The 20,342-nt window shown below is 37.5% G+C and overlaps 1 protein-coding gene across 1 annotated transcript in view; it reads left to right on the plus strand.

Annotated features, from left to right (window-relative positions):
* LOC149187476 (brassinosteroid-responsive RING protein 1-like) overlaps window positions 1-19,700 on the plus strand; it is an 88,945-nt gene extending 69,245 nt beyond the window's left edge. Inside the window, exon 3 of the mRNA XM_089409674.1 lies at window positions 19,524-19,700. Within this exon, the coding sequence (XP_089265800.1) occupies window positions 19,524-19,700 (177 nt within the window). The remainder of the gene's footprint in view (window positions 1-19,523) is intronic.
* Window positions 19,701-20,342: the final 642 nt, after the last annotated feature.

Raw genomic sequence — 20,342 nt, forward strand, 5'->3', positions numbered from 1 at the left:
CTAGTCTATGCATAACGGCGTTCATAGGAATGGCGGACCGTGGAGCCTTAGAAGAGAGGCTCACGTAGCTAATGGAGCTCGAGGAAGATAGATTTCTGGTTGGATTCCATCAGCAAGTTCAGAAGGAACATGAAAAATCTTGGCACGATCAGCGCATCAAACTACGTACCTTCAAGGTAAATGATTTAGTTTTATTATATGACAATAAGTTTGCTAAGTTTCCAAGAAAGTTTTAGATGCAATAGCTGGTGCCATATGTCATCAAAGAAATTATAGATGGTGGAGTAGTTCAGCTTACGAAGTTAAATGGAGATCCATTTCTAGGAAGGGTAAATGGAAGCCGATTGAAGCCATACACTGGGAATCCGGCCCAATGACTACATGACAGTAGCTATCTTAGTGCTCCAGGAAGCTGGGAGGAGGCGAGGACTATAAACTACATTCCCCGGTTTGTAGAGCTATGCGACAAGGGGGGCTGCACGAAACAGGATGGTGTCGCAATACCAGAAGAGGCATGAAGGAAGTTGCGCTATAGGGGAGAGACCGCGCAACACGGCCACAAAATGACCATTACAGTCATTGTTCATGATTTGACAGCGAGGAGATGGTTAAGAGGAGTGAGGGGGCGGCATTTAAGGTTGTATTTAAGAGTGAAATCTTTGGAAATTTGTCGCCAAATCAGCATTTATGGACGGATTTTTGGGGGAACGGTCGAATTTGAATTCAAATTCGCCTATAAATTACGCGTGGTCGTCCAACAGAAAACACTTTTCATCCTTATAATTTTTGCACTGCGTTGTCAAGTTTTTATGAATCCTCAGATTTTCCTAGATTTGGTCTCTAGTTCTGTATTTGATAAGTTACCCAAGGATACCCAACATTTTATTCTCACCACGATGTCTGGACCAAGAGAGACTACTAGCACTAGGGGAGTTATCACCTCTGAGGGAGTTGCTCCAGAGGTTAAGAGCATGGAGGCTCTGGTTGTTGTTCCGACGGTGCCGAGGTCACCTAGGCCAAAACCTACACCAGTGAGAGAAGTCTCCAAACCTGAGAAAGACAAGCAAAAGAAGCCAATGTCGGTGCGCGAGTCATTGAGGAAGCATGCTACTACCCAGACCCAAAAGCAATAAAAACAACCGATGAAGGATAAGGGGAAAGTGGTGGATTTGGCGACCGAAGAGGATCATATCTCCAAGTTGTTGGATTATATCCATCCACGTAAGGGAAAAGTAAAAATCATGAAGGATCTAGACGTAGAGAAATTTCTGATCCATACACCCCTGCTACTGGAGAGCATCAATTTTGAAGGTCCATGCTTGGCGCAAATTCCACATTTAAAGCTGGAAGACTGGGATTTGGAGGACCACGAGAGGTTCCCCCACCTTGAAATAGAGAACTATATGAAGAGGGTATTTTACAACGAATTAGGTGTCACCGCGTTGGGTCCTGTGGAATGGATTCGCGGAGTGAATAAGTCAGGGTTGTTGAACCTGTTGTGGGTGCCTGACTACCACCGCTCCAACATCAACCTTATTATTATCAAGCAGTTGCTGACCTTGGTACATGACGGATGCTTGTGGTTGAGTGCGCCGATCCCTATCATTGATATGTTGATACATCAGATCACACTATTACTGCACTCAAGGTTGTATCCAGCCAAGGAGTTTGGTGGAAAGGCGAGTGAGCGCGACCTCACGGAGAAGATGAAGGAAAAATTCAAACTAGTGAAGGAGTCGTGCCTGTACTCTATCACATCTATCACCGACCCAGCGATGAAAATAGCGACACAAATCTTAGCCAGAAAATTTATGAGAAAATGCCATGTGGATGAGGTTTCAGTGCCAGTGATTTCACTAGCTGCACAGTGCATGGAGGGCGTGTAGTTCAATTGGTTGCACTACCCTTTGTAGCGAGTTCCTTGCGAACTGTCAAGAGGTGAAGGATGAGAGTAAAACATTCCACTGCGCATGGTTATTACTCTCCGTCATATTAGTCACGTGGGATATGTCAGAGGACAGTCAGTTCCTCCCATGGACAAGGGATTGTCAGAGGCTGCACAGTTTGCATCCCTCTGGGCCACAAAATATGTTGCGTGGATCACAGAGACCAAAGTGTTTTGGGTGCTGATGGAGGCGAGCTTGTGCATTGCCATCAAACAAAAGCCACGGTTGTCACCAACTGTGTTTGACCATCTCTCCGAGTAAGTAGAGTTTAAATTTGATTTCCACCATGTATATATCAGGGTGTAGAAGGATTCGCAATAGAAATGGTTCAACCTCCCTTACTTGGCTACAGAAGACATCATTCAAGAAACTATCAAGCGTTGGCCGATAGATTAGCATTCTCCATCTGATCTGGCCACAGGCACCAACAAGTCCGCGGAGAAGAAAAATAAGGAGGTAGCAAAACAAAAGGTCTAGCAGTTGGCCGAGAAGCGCAGAAAAGAGGTCGAGGAGAAGGACCGGGTGGAAAAGGAGCACACCGAGAAGCGGCAGGACGAATAAGAAGAGGGTGAATCTGAGCGCGGTGGTAAGTTTCCTTTGCCCCAAATAGAGGAGGAGGAGCAGTCAAAGCAGGGCAGTGGAGGTTAGGAGGAACAAAGCACTCCCTTCTGGATAAAGAGATACAGGGATCAGCAGAAGGAGGGGTCCTGAAAGAAATCAAAAGTGACAACACCGTCGTTGGATCTGTTAACTCTGACAAAAGGCGACCTTGATGAGATTGGAGACCTTGAAAATTAGGTCACAAGTTCAAATTCTGTGAAGTCCAACAAAAAAATTAGTTTACAACTAGAAAATTAAGTCACAGGTTCGAACTTAGGTTTCACCCAGAAAAGTCACAGGTTCGAATTCCGTGAAGTCCCTACAAGCCGAAGACATGTTTTCGAGTTATAAAATTAGGTCACACTTAGAATTCAAAGTCATAAGTTCAAATCCTGTGAAGTTCGACTTATAAAATTAGAACACACCTTAAAAAAATTAGATCGACTTATAAAATTACGTCACACTTCGAATTTGAAGCCATAAGTTCAAATCCCGTGAAGTTCCACGAAAATTAGATCACGCCTAATTTAAGTCACAGGTTCAAATCCTGTGAAGTATTTTCCTTGAAAAAATAATCCTGTGGTCCCTCTAGAGGCCCTCCAAATTTGAAGCAATTCTAACGTTGGGATCCTGAGATATATCGACCCCTAACTCAAGGATCCTCATAATTTGGATCATTTTATTCAATCCTAAGAAGAAAATTTGTCCTTTGATCCTCTTCTCTTCCCTAATTAGGTCAAGTCCCTCCTTGGTTGATTAACTCCATACCCTTGACCTAATTTTGGATCCACTTGGTCTTTTGTGGTCCCACAACTTTATAACTCTAATTTCACAAAGATCACATAAAGGCCAATCCTCCATAAGGATTTCCCAGTCTAGGAACCATCTTAAGAAGATATATTCCCAAACCCTAGACTCAAGAATCCTCTTAGCCCTTCCTGGAGAGCACATCACCTTGTTTTTGAAGCAAGCAAGCTATATAATTGAGCCTCTCTTGTGAATAGGTCTCAAGGATCACTCTCTATCCATTCATAGATCCATGCTTCTTGATGATTCCCTATATACCAGGTCTCCTGCCATCGGTGAAGTTCGTAAAGAGCAGGCAACCTTAGCTAAGGTGACAGTGGGATATCGCTCCATTGTTGCTCCTAGCCTTGGGAGTTCTGTTGCTTCAGCAATAAAGGACTCGATAACTACAAATTTGATGTCACCTATTTCCACATCCATTCCATCAAATGACCTGGCAAAGGATTTAGTGATTTCTTTATGGTAACCGTTGAATTTTTTAATAAAACTCAACCAACCAGCCTTCTGTAACATTCCTCTCAGTTGCGAATAATCCTCCATGTACTTCACCCCTCTGGGTCAGTTATAACAATGAGTCCCATCACCTCTGTTCTCGGCTACTCTTCAAAATCCCTTCACTGTCTAAGAAATGGAGTAATTGCGTAAAGAGTACTGTGTATACGAAAATGGAGCAACTAATATATAGAAACAAAATGACTATGGATATGGAAACGGGATGACAGAGTATATGGAAGCAAGTTGACTGTGAATATAAAATAAAACAACTGTATATATGGAAATAGAGTAGCTATATACGTGAACTGTGTGGAAAACAAAATGACTGTATGCACAAAGTATACGAAAATAGAGTGACTATATTGCACAAAAAGGCTGCAGAAGTATGAGAGGAAAGCTTAGTGTAATAAATGAACAATTAGGGTTTTGAAGATTCGTATACAAATAGGTCATGTTGTTAATATAATCGTTAACATGTGTGGCTATAAAAGTCTGATTAAGTACGAGTCATGGAGTTTAAAATGGAGATTAGTTATGAAGGCATCACTGGAACGTTTGGCATTGAAGATGGAAGGTATGGTGGAGTAATCATGGCAATCAAATCACATCATGATTAATCAAGGAGACATATGAGTTATACAAACTTATGTTTTTGTATTTCTTTTTGAAATAAGTTTCTTTTTACCTTTGGAACCTTACCTTCCGCTTGCTAATATCTTGATGTTTGCTTCCACAGATGCTTTAGGTGTGATTGGTCTTCAAAGTTGTTTTTTCTTCAATTACCTGCATATGAGATTTTATTATCAACTGGCCTCTTTGTGCTTGGACTAATAATCAAACTGTTGTTTCATAATCAAACTAGTTGCAGAACAGGATCAACTACGAAACGGAACTAGCTGCAGAATGTGGAAACAACTGCAGAATGTAAAACAGCTGCAGAATGTAAAACAAAGAGTAAAATATGGCTTATGATGAATGAAATGGAAATGGTTGTATGAGCGAAAATATGACAAGATGATAAATGAAAATGGAGATGAAAGAAATGCTGGAGAAGAAAAAATTATTGATGGAATATGGTAATGGAGTGAAGTGAAATTTGCAAAAGTAAAATAGAGTGAAATGAGATAAGACAATGAATTTTGCATAATGCATAATGAGTCACCATTTTTTCAGAAAAGAAATGGAAAATATAGGGTGTCAGAGCCTTCTGATTTTCACCCCGTATTTTCTGTATAAGCATGCCAATCAGTGAATGGTTTTCAACCTTATAATTTTTTTTTCATTTTTTTATTTATTTGTTTATTTATTAGATAGGAAAAACAAAGACTAAGTTGGTGGAGAAGAAGGATTCTTCTTTACCAGCTTCATTTCAGAATTGTTTTGAAAGATCTTGATGAACTCCTCCTTTGAGATTGGTTTTTGATAAATTTTCAATCTATGACCATTCACAAGGAGAGGAGTTTGACTTTCATCTATTGTTCTGATCCTTACTGCTCCATTACTAAAAACTTTTTCAATCTCATATGGCCCAAGCCAATGAGTTTGAAACTTCCCTTGAAAATCTTTAAACTTTGAATCAAATAACAGTGCCCAATCTCCCTCTTGAAATTTCTTGTCCTTGATATATTTTTCATGCCATTTAGCCCTCTGTTGTTGGACTAGACCAGTCCTTTGAACAACGTCTTCTCTAATTTCATCAAGTTCATTTAATTGCTCTAATTTATGTCTTTGAGCTTCTGATAAATCCAATCCAAACTAAAATGCCATCTTGAACGTTTTGACTTGGAACTCTATAAGGAACATGACTTGTTTCCCATAAACAAGTTCATAGGGTGTATGTCTGGTTGTGTTCCTCCATGTAGTTCTATAGGCCCATAAGGCTTTGGGAAGTCTTTCTTTCCAATCTCTTCTATGTAGATGCAAAGTCTTGGTGAGGGTTCCTTCAATCACTTTATTTGTAGACTCCACTTGACCATTTGCTTGTGGATGATAGGGAGTGGATTGCCTATGCTTGATCTTGTACTCCTCCATAAGCCTTTTCATCATGTTGGATGTGAATTGAGATCCCTGATCTGTCACAATTTCTCTTGTAACACCAAAGTGAGTAAAGATATCCTCAAAAAGAAAACTAACTACAGATTTTTCGTTAGCAAAAAGTAATGCTTTGGCTTCAACCCATTTGGTGACAAAATCAGTGCATACCAATATATACTTTTTCTGCTTCGTTGGAGGATTAATAAGTCCAATAAAGTATAAAGCCCATTTTTCAAAGGGTTGGATAAGTACCTGAGTTTGTAATGGCATTTCATTTGAGGGAGCAGGTTTCCCTACCCTTTGGCAGCTGTCGCACCTCCTGGCATATTCTTTAGCATTTTTAAAGATGGATGGCCAATAATATCCTAAAGAAAGGATTTTATAGGTTTTCCTCTTATTATCAAAGTTTCCACCACATGGCTGATCATGACATGCTTTGAGAATATCAGGCATCTCATCTTCCCTGACACACCTTTTGATCATAAGATCTAGCCTTGTTTTATACAATTCATTAGTGATCCATGAATATCTTGCACTTTCTTGAATAATCTTTCTTTTTTCTCTAGGAAACAAATGTGAAGGTAACTTCCCTGTAACCAAGTAATTAGCAACATCTGCAAACTAAGGAGTTTGAGTAGTTACTGCAAAGAGATATTCATCAGGAAACTTATCTTCAACCGGATAGTCTTCTTTGATATTCTGAATCCTGGACAAGAAATCAACAACTGTTTTTTGTTTTCCACGTCTATCTAGCACAGTAATGTTGAATTCTTGCAAAATTAAAAGCCATCTTGTAACTCTACCATTAGTAATAGGTTTATTAATTAAATATCTAATTTCAGAGTGATATGTATGAACAAAGGTTTCATAGCCTGTTATATAGTGTTTGAACTTGTTAATTTCATGAACAATAGCTAAGAAATCTTTTTCAGTCACAATATAATTCAACTCAGTGGGAGTCAAATTCTTACTTGTATAGTAAATGGCATAAGGTATCAAATCTTTTTGTCCCAATACAGCTCCCAGAGCTGTATCTGAAGCATCTATAGAAATATGGAAATGAAGCTTCCAATTTGGTCCTCTTAAAATAGGTGCTTCAGATATTTTTATTTTCAAGGTTCAAATGCTAGTTGGAAATTAGGATTCCAACTGAATTCACAATCTCTTGTAAGCAATTTGAAAAGTGGAGATGCTATTTTATTGAAGTTTTCTATAAATCTTCTATAGTATCCTGTAAATCCCAGAAAACTTCTAACATCCTTTTGGCAACTTGGAATTTATAACTTAGAGATGACTTCAACTTTAGATTTTTCAACTTTAATCCCATCTCCTGAAATGTGATGTCCTAAAACAATACCTTCTGTAAACATCATAAAGCATTTTTCATGGCTTAGTAAAAGGTTTGTTTCTTTACATCTTTCAAGGACTTTTTCCAAATTTTCCAAAGCTTCTTCAAATGAGTTTCCATAGACTGTAAAATCATCCATATATACCTCTACACAATCATGTATTAGATCATAAAAAAATTCCTAGTACTGATCTTTGAAATGTTGCAGGTGCATTACATAACCCAAAAGGAAGTACTCAGAAGGAAAAAGTTCCCCATGGACAAGTAAATTTGGTTTTATCTTGATCCTCAGGTGCTACTTGAATTTGATTATAACCACTAAAACCATATAAGAATGAGAAATACTTCTTATCGGCTAATGTATCTAATACCTGATCTATAAAGGGCAAAGGAAAGTGATCTTTCAAGGTTGCTTTATTCAATTCTCGGTAATCAATGCACACCCTCCATTTACCATTATTTTTAGGCACAATTACCAAAGGAGAAACCCATTGGCTACTTGAAATTGGGTAAATGAAGTTTACATTGAGTAATTTTTGGAGCTTTTCTTTCACAATTTCCCTAAGATTTGGATTCATCCTTCTGTAAGGTTCTCTGATTGGTCTACTATTTTCCTCAATATAGATATGATGGATACAAGTCTTAGGATCAATAACTTTCATGTCAATGTATTCCCATGCAAATGCAGTAGAATGTTTTTGTAATGTTATGGTTAGCTCTTCTTGTTGTAGTTTCTCCAAGTTTTTGTTTATGTTCAATGTCCTACCTGGAAAAATTTCAATTGTAGAGCTGCCAAACTCTTCCATAGAATAAAAAGACATCTGCCTAGATGACAAGTATTCAACATTAGATTTTTCTTGGAATTGTGCATGATCATATTCTGAAGATGTTTCAAAATTTTCCAATGTGTTCAAAGTTTGACAATCTTCACTAATTTCTGACATAGTAAAGAGAGGTTGAATATCATCTTCATCATCAACCCATTCCTTGTCATCTATTTTTGCTATTACTTTTGCTGGAGGATACAAAGTAAATTTCTTTGTTGAATTACCATCAGAAATATACATGTCATGAGATCTACAACTAATGTAAGCATCAACTGTGGCCAACCAAGGTCTTCCTAATATAAGTTAGTGTCCTCCTAGATTATTCTTAGGAATTAAAATCATGAAATCAACAAGATATTCCCAAGAATCTAAGGAGACTAAAATATCTTCTAATACACCATCTGGTTTGATTACTGATCTATCTGCAAGTTGTAGTAAGGTAGGTGTGTAAAGAAGGTTAGGAAGTTTAAGCTGCTCCATAGTTTGTCTACTCATAATGTTTATTGCTGCCCCTATGTCAATCAATGTATTTGGAATTTCAATTCCATTTATATGTGTCTTGACAATTGGACTTCCTAGATCCACATATTTCTGCATGGCAATCTTTCCCATCATGATATCTGCTATCTTTCCTACCAGGTGAATTCTTTTTGTTTATCTTGGTTTTCTTCCTGTTCTTTTAATGCTCAACTCCTTTATTGTCTTGGCTACAATAGGAATTTCTCTAATGTCTTGTAACAAAGGAATTTTGATACAGGCATTCTTCAATTCATCTAGAAAATCATAATTGGGCATCAAGATCTATTTTTATACCCCTCTATCAATTTGTAGTCTCTTAGGAAAAGGAGGTGTAGAAGTAGATGATGGTTGCTCAATGATAGGAGTTGTGTTTATTGATTCTTTTTGTTTTTCTTTTTCAATGTTTTGGTTTTGGAGGGATGTCCCCTCAAAACTTTTATTGACTTTTAGAGAGTCTTCCTCAGAGTTATATTGTTCTTGAATGATTATAGAAGATTTGTCCTTTTCTAATATCCTACCAGATCTAAGTTGAACATCATTAAGATCTAGAGGAGTAATCATGTAAGTTGGAAATTGTTGTCCTTCTACCATGTAATCATTCTGAGGATTTTTATTATTGGGGTTTGGCAATTGTTGGGCAAGTAGCTGATTTGGTTCCTGCTGAAATGGAAGTAAGAGTTGAGGATTTTGACTTTGTTGTGGAGGTTGTTGTGGAAATGGAAATGAAAGTTGAGGGTTTTGATTTTGAAGTTGTGGTTGTTCATTTTGCTGCTGATTTTGTGGGAGAGGATAATTCTGATAGGATGGAGGGTACTAATAATATTGAGCAAATCTACCATAAGGATTTTGCACTCCTTGTGCCCACAGTTGATATTGATATTGTGTTTGAGGTTGAGGCCAAGTTTGCTGCCAAGAATTCCAGTTTGGTGGGGGCTAAGGATACATTGGATTGTTAAATCCTTGATTTGGTGGACCCTCCCAAGGTCTTCTTGCAACATAACAAAGAGGTTCTGCAAAATTTGGGTCTGTTTCCTCTTGAAAGACAGCCTTAAGACCTGGGATTGAGGGACAACCCTTGGTCTCATGACTTTCTGAACAAATCATACAAGTTTCTACAATTTTTGCATCTAAAGGGCATTCCCTTAGAGTGTGTTTCTTTTTTCATTTTGGAAAAAATATGGCTAAAGCATCAGCCTCTGTTTCTACTTGTTTTGAATTTTAAGGGTGTCTAGTTGCTCACTAAGGCTCCCTAAAATGTCAGTTTTGAACTCATCAAGCATATTTCCAATTTCTGCCCTACTCATAGATCCGGTTGCAGATTTGTTTGCTCTAACAAGAGAAGGATCTCTTGGCCCTTTCCCAGTTTTAGATTTCCCCCTTGAGAGATGAACACATAGTTCTGCTATGTCATTCAATGGAATTTGAGAGATATCTCCCTTCCCCATCATGTTAAGGATATCTATCCACTCATCTCTAATGGCCTTTAACAAAAGAGCTTTCAAAGTTTCTTCATCTAGATTGTTCATTTTTGCTCTTTTCAAATTATAGTTGAATCTCTCAAGCAAATCCTCTAAGTTTTCATCCTCTTTTTGCATCATTTTGATCACCTCATCTTTATGATTGGTAGGCATACAATAATCCAAGTATCTATCCAAAAATGTCTGTTTCATGTCATTCCATGTTCTAATGGATTAGTTACTAACCCCATAAACCATTTCAAAGCAGCCCCTTTTAGGTTGAAGGGAACAATTTTAGATTTTGAAAGTCTTCTAGATAGTCATATGTTTTACATAAGACTTCAAACTCAAACAAAAATGTTTCGGGATCCTCACTTCTCAACCCATAAAAGTTTGGGAGGACAGATGGTGAGATGTTTTTCATTGTGGTATGTGTTTCCTCATCTACTATAGGGAATACAAAAGAGTTATCTACTTCCCTATTTCCTCTGCCTCCTCCATTATTTCCTTTACCTCCTCCATTGTTTTCTCTACCTCTCCCTCTACCCCCTCCTCCAAATAGTGAGAATTCTCCATCTTGTTCCTCTTCTTCCATTATAGTTTCTTCAGAGTCAGTATAGGGCTCAAACTACAAGGTTATTCCCTCTTCCTCTAGTTCTTCTATTAATGGACTATGAGAGGGAGTTTCTACTTCTTGTTCCTCACTAGGTATTCCTACTTCTTCAACTACAATAGGCTCCCCTGTAGAGGTGAAAAAGGTCTTCTCTCCTAGGTCTGTTTTAGTAGATGAAGTAGGAGAATCTTTTGATTGAATTTCTGCCCCTTGACTTCCAGGAATCCTATGGCAGGGAGTATGAGTCTGGGATGGAGGTGTGTCTTTTCTAACTCTTGGTGGAGTAGGTGGAGTTGTAGGAATCGAACTTCTGCCCCTAGCTATAAATCTACCCCTAGAGTCTCTTTCTCTATGCATGTCATTGTCTTGTTTTGTTGTTTTTGTTTTTTTTTTATTAATGTAAGAGATAAGGCTACCTAGTTACACTTCCCCGACAATGACACCAAAATGTTTGGTCAATTAGTGTCCTAAGTTGCTCTACATAAATTATCAATCCGGGTATCGTAAACTGATGAAGTGTAGTGCACTATATGTGCTAGATGACCCTTCTTACTTCATTGTTTTTTATTTTTATGTTGTTTTGAGGTTTTGATCCCTTAATTCCTAATGATGTATAGTGTATTTAACAAAAACCTTAAATCTACTTCTACTAAAGAAATGAAATGAGGACTAAGAGTGCTTTAAGTCAAATTTGGAAGTAAAGTTAATTAAGAAAAGGAAAACAGAGTTTCTATTTCTACTATTTATTATTGATTCCAAATCATGAACTAAAAGAACTTAAGAGTGAAATTGCAACTACTATCTAATCAAAAACCAAAGCTAAATGAAATATTAAAACTGAAAATGAGATTGCAACTATCTATGATGGAAATAAAACTAAAATGAAATACTGAAACTAAAAATGAGATTACAACTATTGTTTAGTCTATTGCAGAATCAAAACTTAATGGAAAACTAAAAATGAAATTGCAACAAAATTAAATGAAAGACTAAGATTGAAAGTGAAATTGCAACTAATCTACTATGGAAACTGAATGAAGTGCTTTGTCACTCTGCTACACAATTTTGGGAAAACAACCTCCTTGTGATAACATTTTGAGGAATTCCATACTTCATCCTTCTAATAAAAAATAAATACAGAAATGCAGAAAAAGACTCATTACATAAGTGAGATATTCCATCACTTAGTTTAAGATGAACCATCGACTAGAAGGGCTTTTAGAAACATTCACCTACAACATCAGTCACTAAACTAGTAATAGAATGGAAAAACAATAAAGGCACTGGTCAGTTTTAACTAAAAACTTAAATACTAATGAGCAACAAATGAAATAAATTACTCTACACTATTGAACTCAACTTCAAGCTACTGATAAGAAACTAGAAAGAAATGAAACAAAAGAACTATTCTATACTGAAATAAACTATTCTGTGTTAGTAAGGAGATGACAAAAACTGCATTATGAACAAGGTTAGAAAATGATTATAAACATTATGGAAAAAACACAGTGAATTTACAGTTCAATTATGAAAGACAAAACAAAATGAAATGTAACCTTAACCAGCACAGGGGCCCTCTACAGCTGCTCAGGTTATGTGCACTTAATCAACTCTCCAACAAATACTTTCAGGTATCCATGAAACACACAGTCTTTATATTGAAAACAGAGAATGAGTTCTCAAAACTACAGAGCAGTAATCTGAACTTAACACGTGAGCAAATTCGAACTTGTTCTGTGTTCTTCACATAGGTATTTATAGAGAAATTATACTATTATTTTAGGAGAAAAATGAGCTACAACAAAAACACGTAAGCAGACATGTACATGGAATTCTCTTCCTTAGTTGTTGGAGACATAAATCTAAGGTAATGGCTGTTGGATTCAGTTTGCACTAGTGGCTAGTGAAGTCCGTGGCCTCAAGAAACTACTTCAGATCCCATCACTGAGAAACGTGTACAAAACAGAGTCCTATTTGCCTTAGGTTTCTATGTTTGACTTCCCTTTGACCGGAGTCTTCCTTGTCGATCTAGGCTTGGTGAATAGGACATGATCCATGCCCTGATGTTTTCCAAGCTACCCATGTAGTCATTTTCCCCTCTCGAAACTTGGAACCTACAAAAGCATGGAGGTAGCTGCGGAACAGCCGATTAGCTGCAGAATGTGGCTGCGTTCTGTAGCTAAAAGACAAAAACTTATTCAAAGAGAAAACATAAAAGTATAACATGTAAATCACTAAAATGTTCTCCTTGAGGCAATGTATAATGGTGATTGATGATAAGGATGCATTTTTCATGGAAAAGCAAAGAATAATGGATGAGAAAAGTTGCTAAGGAAAGGGCAGTTTTGGAGCTCAACAGTGGCCCACATATTTGTAGAAGTTACAGAACAACTGTTGAGGTGTCTGGACAAACTTTTGAATTAAATAATAATTATCCATCGCATGTTGTCCAATAACTTGACAAATAGCACACCATAGCGCAACCCCCACGCTCAACCCTGTCGGGGCTTCTAGCTTCAAGGGAATTGGTCCCCCTCCTATAATATAATTCATGTACACAAGACATTGGTCTTTATCGTGCCCTTGGCCCTTGCACTTCAAACACCAGAATTCCTTACGCACTTCCAGTTTAGTCTCCTTGTCTTTCTTCAAACTTTGTAATTATAGGTGTAGGCTCTGTAACTAAGAGTGGATCTGTTGTACCCCCAAGGCGGAATCCTGAATAGGTGATGCATGTAACCTCATCGTGATTTCCAAGGCTTCTGCCTACGTTCCTATCTTCTATTGTGATAGAGAAATTCTCAAGTGGGGCAAAAGCGAAGCTATAAACCATTCGTGATGCTAACTATCTGTGACCTGCATGTTAGCTCCTCGAATCTGACGCTTCAACCTTTGATCTAGTTCCCAAGGTATCTCATCGACCCTCATCATGACTTCTTTGAATCTGATTATTGACTGTGAGTCAGACTTAGGCTTACTAAACTCCTTGTTTAAAGCCGCCTTAGTCTTTGCTAGCGATGCAAGAGGATTATCAAAACAATACTTAATATACCAAGTTAGTGTGTGATCCTGAAGAGCGGTAACCAATTGTGGCTTCTTTATATTGTCATCAGTAATCTGCTGCGTTGTCCACACAACATTCGCAACAAACCAAAATTGCTATGTATCTTCACTCCCTATGCCCTTGAAAATCGACAGCGTCATGGCGTTCGCCATGTTGAATGGTGGTGGTGGAGGTGGAGGTGTGGGTGAATATGTATGCAATAGAGGTGGAGGCGGAGGTGGAGTGGATGGATGATTTACTCGAGGAATCTCCTGAGTGATTAGCTGAATAACGCTTCGTGGTGGAGTTCATTTCGCACCTTTGTCATCACTTACAAGAGGTCCAATCATTGGACTATACTCTGGTCCTAATCCTTTGTGATTTTTAAATAACCGTCCGCTTCGCATAGCTCTGAACATCAAGGTAAAGGCATCACCTGTTTTTCACATAACAACATTTTAATCCAAGTATTCAATGATCTTAAATACTTACTTCGCAGATCCCATGGGGCTTTGGAATAATGGTGAATGGGTGCACTATTCAGGCACTCCTTGCGATAGGTCACCGGTTCAAATCCCCTGTGGGTGCTTACCTATAAAAAAAAAAATACTTACCTCGCGTTCCTTTGAAAAATTGTCGCTCCTCTTTATTATAGCTGACCGAGGTATCAAATACAAATTCTATGACAAATCCTCCCGGAATCTGATCGAGCAAATGATCGACAACCTATAAGATCTTGTTTTCAAAAGCTTCTAATCGTCGCACTAATTCTGGAGTTTGCACTATAGGACTATCGAGCTTCCACCTTCCTTGATTGTTTTTTAATTTAGCTAACCACTCATACAATTCAATGTGAAAAGTGCAGAAGAAGATCTTGTGTATCTCCGTATACAAGTACCTGTTCAACCACTCTTCCTTTGACAAGCGTGGATTCTTGTTTTCTTGCACCGCGAACTCGTGAATCTTCTAATGCAACCACTTTTCAATTTTTTTTCTTGGTCGATTTCCAATGATACGACATCACACATCTCTTTCAAGCAGATCCCGGTCCTGACAATGGAATAATTTGTTGGCTTATGGGGTCCTAACCCAGGTTCAGAGTTAGTTGCGCCAACCAACAAAACCCTACACTACTGGCCCTTTCGGAAACAACTCGCGTAGCACTGGTTACAGTCTCACTCAAAGTAATATGGGGGGATGCAAGAACCAAGTTTCTGCATCCAAAGACTAGTATGATGTCTTCTAGCACCTCAAATATGCCTTCGTGTGGATCGATACACTCTTAGGGCTTGTTGTTGTAACTTTGTTGAATAGCCTTCAGACCTTCGCGAAGGTTTACGATTAGTCCTTGCAGACCTTTAATAGTCAATTTGTCTATTTACGCCATTAGAGAGCAGTCCTAAGTTAGGGTTCGCACAAATTTACTTAAGTTATTACTAAGCATCAGAGAATTCATAAGAGTCTTCATAAATGTACTTATACATGCATTGCGTACATCATTAACACTTGTTTAAGAGAATCATGTAACATTCAATCAATATTCCATAAAACACATCATTCATCGACAGCATATAACATTAACATAAACAAAGATAAATAGAAATATGCAAGAATTCTTTGGAAATTGTCTTTATTGATCTTCAATTCAAGGTTACAGACTCAAAACTACCCTACGCACACAACTGCAAGGGTCTGCGCACTCAATTGCGGACTCTACCTAGGCCTTTGTGCACTCAGCTGCAGAGTCTTTCTTCTATCTTACCCACTTCTCTTTGCTATCACTTCCCATCCATTCTACTCTTGATTGCCTTAGAGTCTCTAAGACACACCTATTTATAGCCTTTTTCATACAATGTCATGGTTCGCGGACCATGGGTGAATCTCAAAACCGACTCAAACTTTACATAAAACAAGGGGCTAAACCCCTTTGACTCCTATTCATCTACGTGCTCTGCATCCACAAATCACGGGGACTTTACATTATTTACAAAAACTGTACCAACACTTGGGTTATCTTAACCCCAAAACTGATCCAGGGTACCCCATCCCAACACCATGATGGAATGACCTTGGCTCAAGAATCCTTACGCTCCATAAAACCAAAGAATTCTCCTACGATAACACTAAAGATTTGTTTATCGAAGGCCTACAATCATGTTAGTTGTTCTTTCATTAATTATTTCATTAATTAGGTTGTGCTTAATTCATATGGACATGAACATAAAGATGATAAATTTGATCCCAACCTATGTCTCCACTATAAAATTTGCAAATCTAATCAATGGTTTCCCTTCAGAGTTCTTTACGACCACTAAGGGTTGAAGTATTACTTTTAGTTGCTCAAGTATTGAGCATATTGATTATGAAATCCATTTCTTCTCGCGAGATCAAATTGGCCAAGATATCTTTCTAATATTATATTTCACATTTTCCATTTGTAGATGACATTCTCATATTCCTAGATGGTTCAATAGTCTACATTGCTCCATTGAAAAATGCACTCGATTCTTTCGAGACTATGACAAGCATGAAAATTAACTTGAAAAACTCCACTTTATTCTGACTACAATAAAAAATTTCTTCTATAAACATTTCCCTTTCAAATCAAAGATGTGTAGTCAGTCTTGAAATATCTGAGATTTTACACTATTCAAATGCGTACAAAAAGGTTGATTGGATCTAGCTTATCAAAAAAGTGGAGGCTAGAATTCATGTTTGTACCAATCATTTTCCTTCATACAAATGACACTTGGTACTTATTAAATCAATCAAGGAAAGTATTGTAGTTTATTGGACCTCGATCACTACCATTCCAAAGGGAATACTATACAAGAATAGAAGCATATGTTACAAATTTCTTTGATCTCAAAGAAGAAATTTGGATGGTATCCACTTAGTGAGCTCAAATTTGATTATAAGGCCAAAAATGCTTGGAGGAAAGGAACTAAAAAACATAAAACCTTTCTAGTGAAGCTCTAACAGTGAAAAACTTGTGGATGCTACTAAAGAATAAGTCCCTTTTGGAAAAAAAAAACGAGAAGACAAATATTTTTGTGGCAAAATTGAAATTCAATGGATAAGATGTCCCAGGAAATCAATGCTAAATTCATCAATAACCTGGAATGCTTGAGCAAATGCTTTTCCTATCATAGGAAATTGGGTCTATTGGAAGGTCGGAGATGGCATGATTGTGAGGCTTGGTTTGGACCCTTGGGCTAATGTGGGGGGAATTTCAAAAAACAATATTTCATCTTTGCATGTTGTGGGTGTTAACACCCTTGCCAATGTCAATGCTCAAAATGATCAAGAATGGGGCACCAAGACTTGGAGAACTTCAAGGGACTTGGCACTAATTGGGATTGGAGCAAAAGAATGGTCCAACTATTTAAGAAATCTTATCACCATAATGACCACATTGTCCAACAACAACATGGACCGTCTTATTTGGTTAAAAATTTCCCAATCAAAGTTAGATACAACAAAGTTAGGATATCAAGCTTTAATGATAGATTAAGCAAGAGGGGAGCCTAGGTTCCTTTGGAAACCCAAAGGACCTCTCAAGTGTAAGTTATTACTATGGTTTGGGCAATCATAAATATGACAATATTTTAGAGAACTACATTCTTGTGAAGGTTTTTTTTGCGTAATTAAATCCACATGTAAATTTTATAGAAATGAGGTTAACAACATGAAGCCTAGAGTTCTAGTAATGCCTCCTTTGGACAATTCAATCCTAATGTGCGGAGTTGGATGAGAACATGCAAATAATATTGTTAATCTCCGTTCATACAAAAGCTTATAGGAATCCACGTCCATTCATTTGCTTTGCCATTCACATCCTAAACATTATATTCATTTGCTTTGCCATTCACATCCTAAACATTATAATAAAACCAACAATCTATGTCGATTATAATCATGCGATTGACTAGCTGTTAAGTTTCCCTACTATTTATAATTTCATTATTTTTAATAAAATCTAAAAAATTTAAATCATAAAATCGTTTATTCATTTACTCAATACTTCTAATAAATCAATTATAAACAATAATAATAATAATAAAACACAAAACAAAACACATACATTTTATACTATAAATAACTTTATGATAAATAATATTTCCTCATTTTATATTTAAAACATTTCCGAATACTTGAAAAAATAACAATAATAAGAAAGTGACTAATAATAAGAAAGAAGTCACTGTCCTTTTGACCATCCACCCAGAAACTTCAAAAAAGTATTTGGAATTGGGGCTTATTAAATTCATTCAATAGCCCTGCAGTAGCAAATTCAATTATACCGGAAATATGTCAATAATAACAACAATCATTTGGAAATAATCCGCATCCAAAACCATTAACAACTCACAACCAGTGGAACATAGATGTCGCCAAATCATGGAAATATATACATGTAAACAAAGAAAACCACTATGCTAAGCCTACTAAGCAACCTGGAGTTAGTTTGTTTTGTGAAACTTATCCTCTTACACATTTAGAAAAAAAAAATTGCAGTGTTGGTCAGGGTTTGTGGTGTACAGGGTGCTCAATTTGGCTGACATTGTTATATTTTTAGGTATTGGGTACCTCGAATGTCCCCCTACAGACTACGAATACATTCCCACCTTTGCAACCTCACAAACCAGTGCATTAGGATTCCCTAGTGTATCAAAAATATGACATTTGTTACGTTTAAATAGAGGAGGGTTTACTAGTTTGTTTAATCTGAGCGCCAGAATTCTGATCCCTTGTTGGATTGCATCGCAATTGTGTGACCTCAACTTGCATGCCCTTGTCTGCAAAAAAATCATATAATTTTCTGCAACTGAGTCACCTCTGCTCTATTCGTCCTTCTAAGATTATAAATAGCTGGCTTTGGTTGGGACAACCACGGCTGTGGTGCCCCCTTTGAATTTCTAGGCAAAAATCCATATTTGCAACTGAGTCACCTCTGCTCTATTCGTCCTTCTAGGACTATAAATAGCTGGCTTTGGTTGGGACAACCACGGTTGTGGTGCCCCCTTTGAATTTCTAGGCAAAAATTCATATTTGCAACTGAGTCACCTCTGCTCTATTCGTCCTTCTAGGACTATAAATAGATGGCTTTGGTTGGGACAGCCACGGTTGTGATGTACCCTTGGGCAAAAATTCATAGTTTCAGCATTTTGTTTCACTGATTGAGGCCAGGCCTTGCCTTTCTTTCCGCCATGGGATTACCTGTTGGATATTCAGAACTTCTCGTCCCAAGGCTAGTCCTTAATGTAGCGTATTTGTTGGGCTTTATTAGAAGCACCGTCTGCGGGTTTCTTCATCTTGTGGGTGTAGTTCGAATAGGGAAATGTGTAAATAAGCAAAACATTTAGTTATACATTGAACAATAAAAAGCTTATAATTAACTGGAAAACTGAATTCACACACAAGTAACAATACAGGATTTATGTGGTAAAATTTTGACAGGGTGTCAAGGAAACATCTACAGGACAAAGGATTGGAATCTATTATTCAATCAATAATGATTCTTCATATTTATATTTCTCGGGCATTCACTAGTTTTATACCAGCCTTTGATACATAACTGCTGTTTTGGTATAAAGCTTGCTGTTTTGGTATAAAACTAACCAGTAGTAACTAATACAATTATTATTCATATTTACATAATTCGTTGTCAAACTTTCAACAGTGAATCTTGCAGAGTTTCTCACAACAGAGACCTAACAGAGACCTCGCATGGGGAAGATCAATCCAATCCATGGTTCGAGGCGAACTCTGCACAGAAGATTCGTGAGTTGTTGTCTGTTGTAGAGTTCGGTGTTTTGGCAGAAGGAGCATAGGATGGGAATGGTATGTGCGTGGTTTGCTTAAACAACATGGAAAAATTTGAAGAGATCAGAAGGTTGACGAATTGCAGGCATATATTTCACAGAGCTTGTTTAGACAAATGGCTTGATCATAACCAGAGGAGCTTGTTTAGGTCTCATTTGCTTTCAGACGAGATTAAAGAGAAATGAATGAGGAACACAGAATGTTAGACCCTGGTTCCAATATCTTTGCGGATGCTTCATTAGTCCTTTCGTAAAGAGGCTCATTATGAGCAGACTTTTCTGTCTGATCACTGTAACTAGTTTGCGAGAGGCTCATTAAGAGCAGACTTTTCAGTCTCACTGTAGCTATAGACTAGTTCCTATATGTATAAACACAGATCCTGAGAAATGGGCAAAGGGAACACGGATCGAATCTGGCGGCCTCTTCAAGGTAGCCAAAGTTCGTTTTCTCGAACTTCTCTCTTCTATTTTCAGCATAGATGTCTCTCTCAGCTTCAAAGAAATGTTTTATCAAAGAATAATTTATGGAAAAATACTTTTTGGGAACGCTGATTGCTACATTGTCATGACACGGAACTTGCACATGCATATAGTCAGATGACCGTGTCATGTTGCTCATTCTTTTGTAACATTTTCTCGAAACAATTTTTATAAAGGAAATTATCACAGGATTACTGATTATCCTGTGTGACATCTTTGTGAATTGACCTTCCTATTGCAGTTTGAGTTGTTTACTGATTGGGCCTCTGATCTTTTCCTACAAATGGAACACACAATTCTCTTGATAGATGATGACAAGTTGTAACTGTTGCCTGCGTTGTTATGGTT

Source organism: Pinus tabuliformis, chromosome 3_1 (genome assembly GCF_031772625.1).
Source record: "Pinus tabuliformis cultivar Carrire ecotype Pingquan chromosome 3_1, CPIR1, whole genome shotgun sequence".
Lineage (NCBI taxonomy): Eukaryota > Viridiplantae > Streptophyta > Pinopsida > Pinales > Pinaceae > Pinus > Pinus tabuliformis.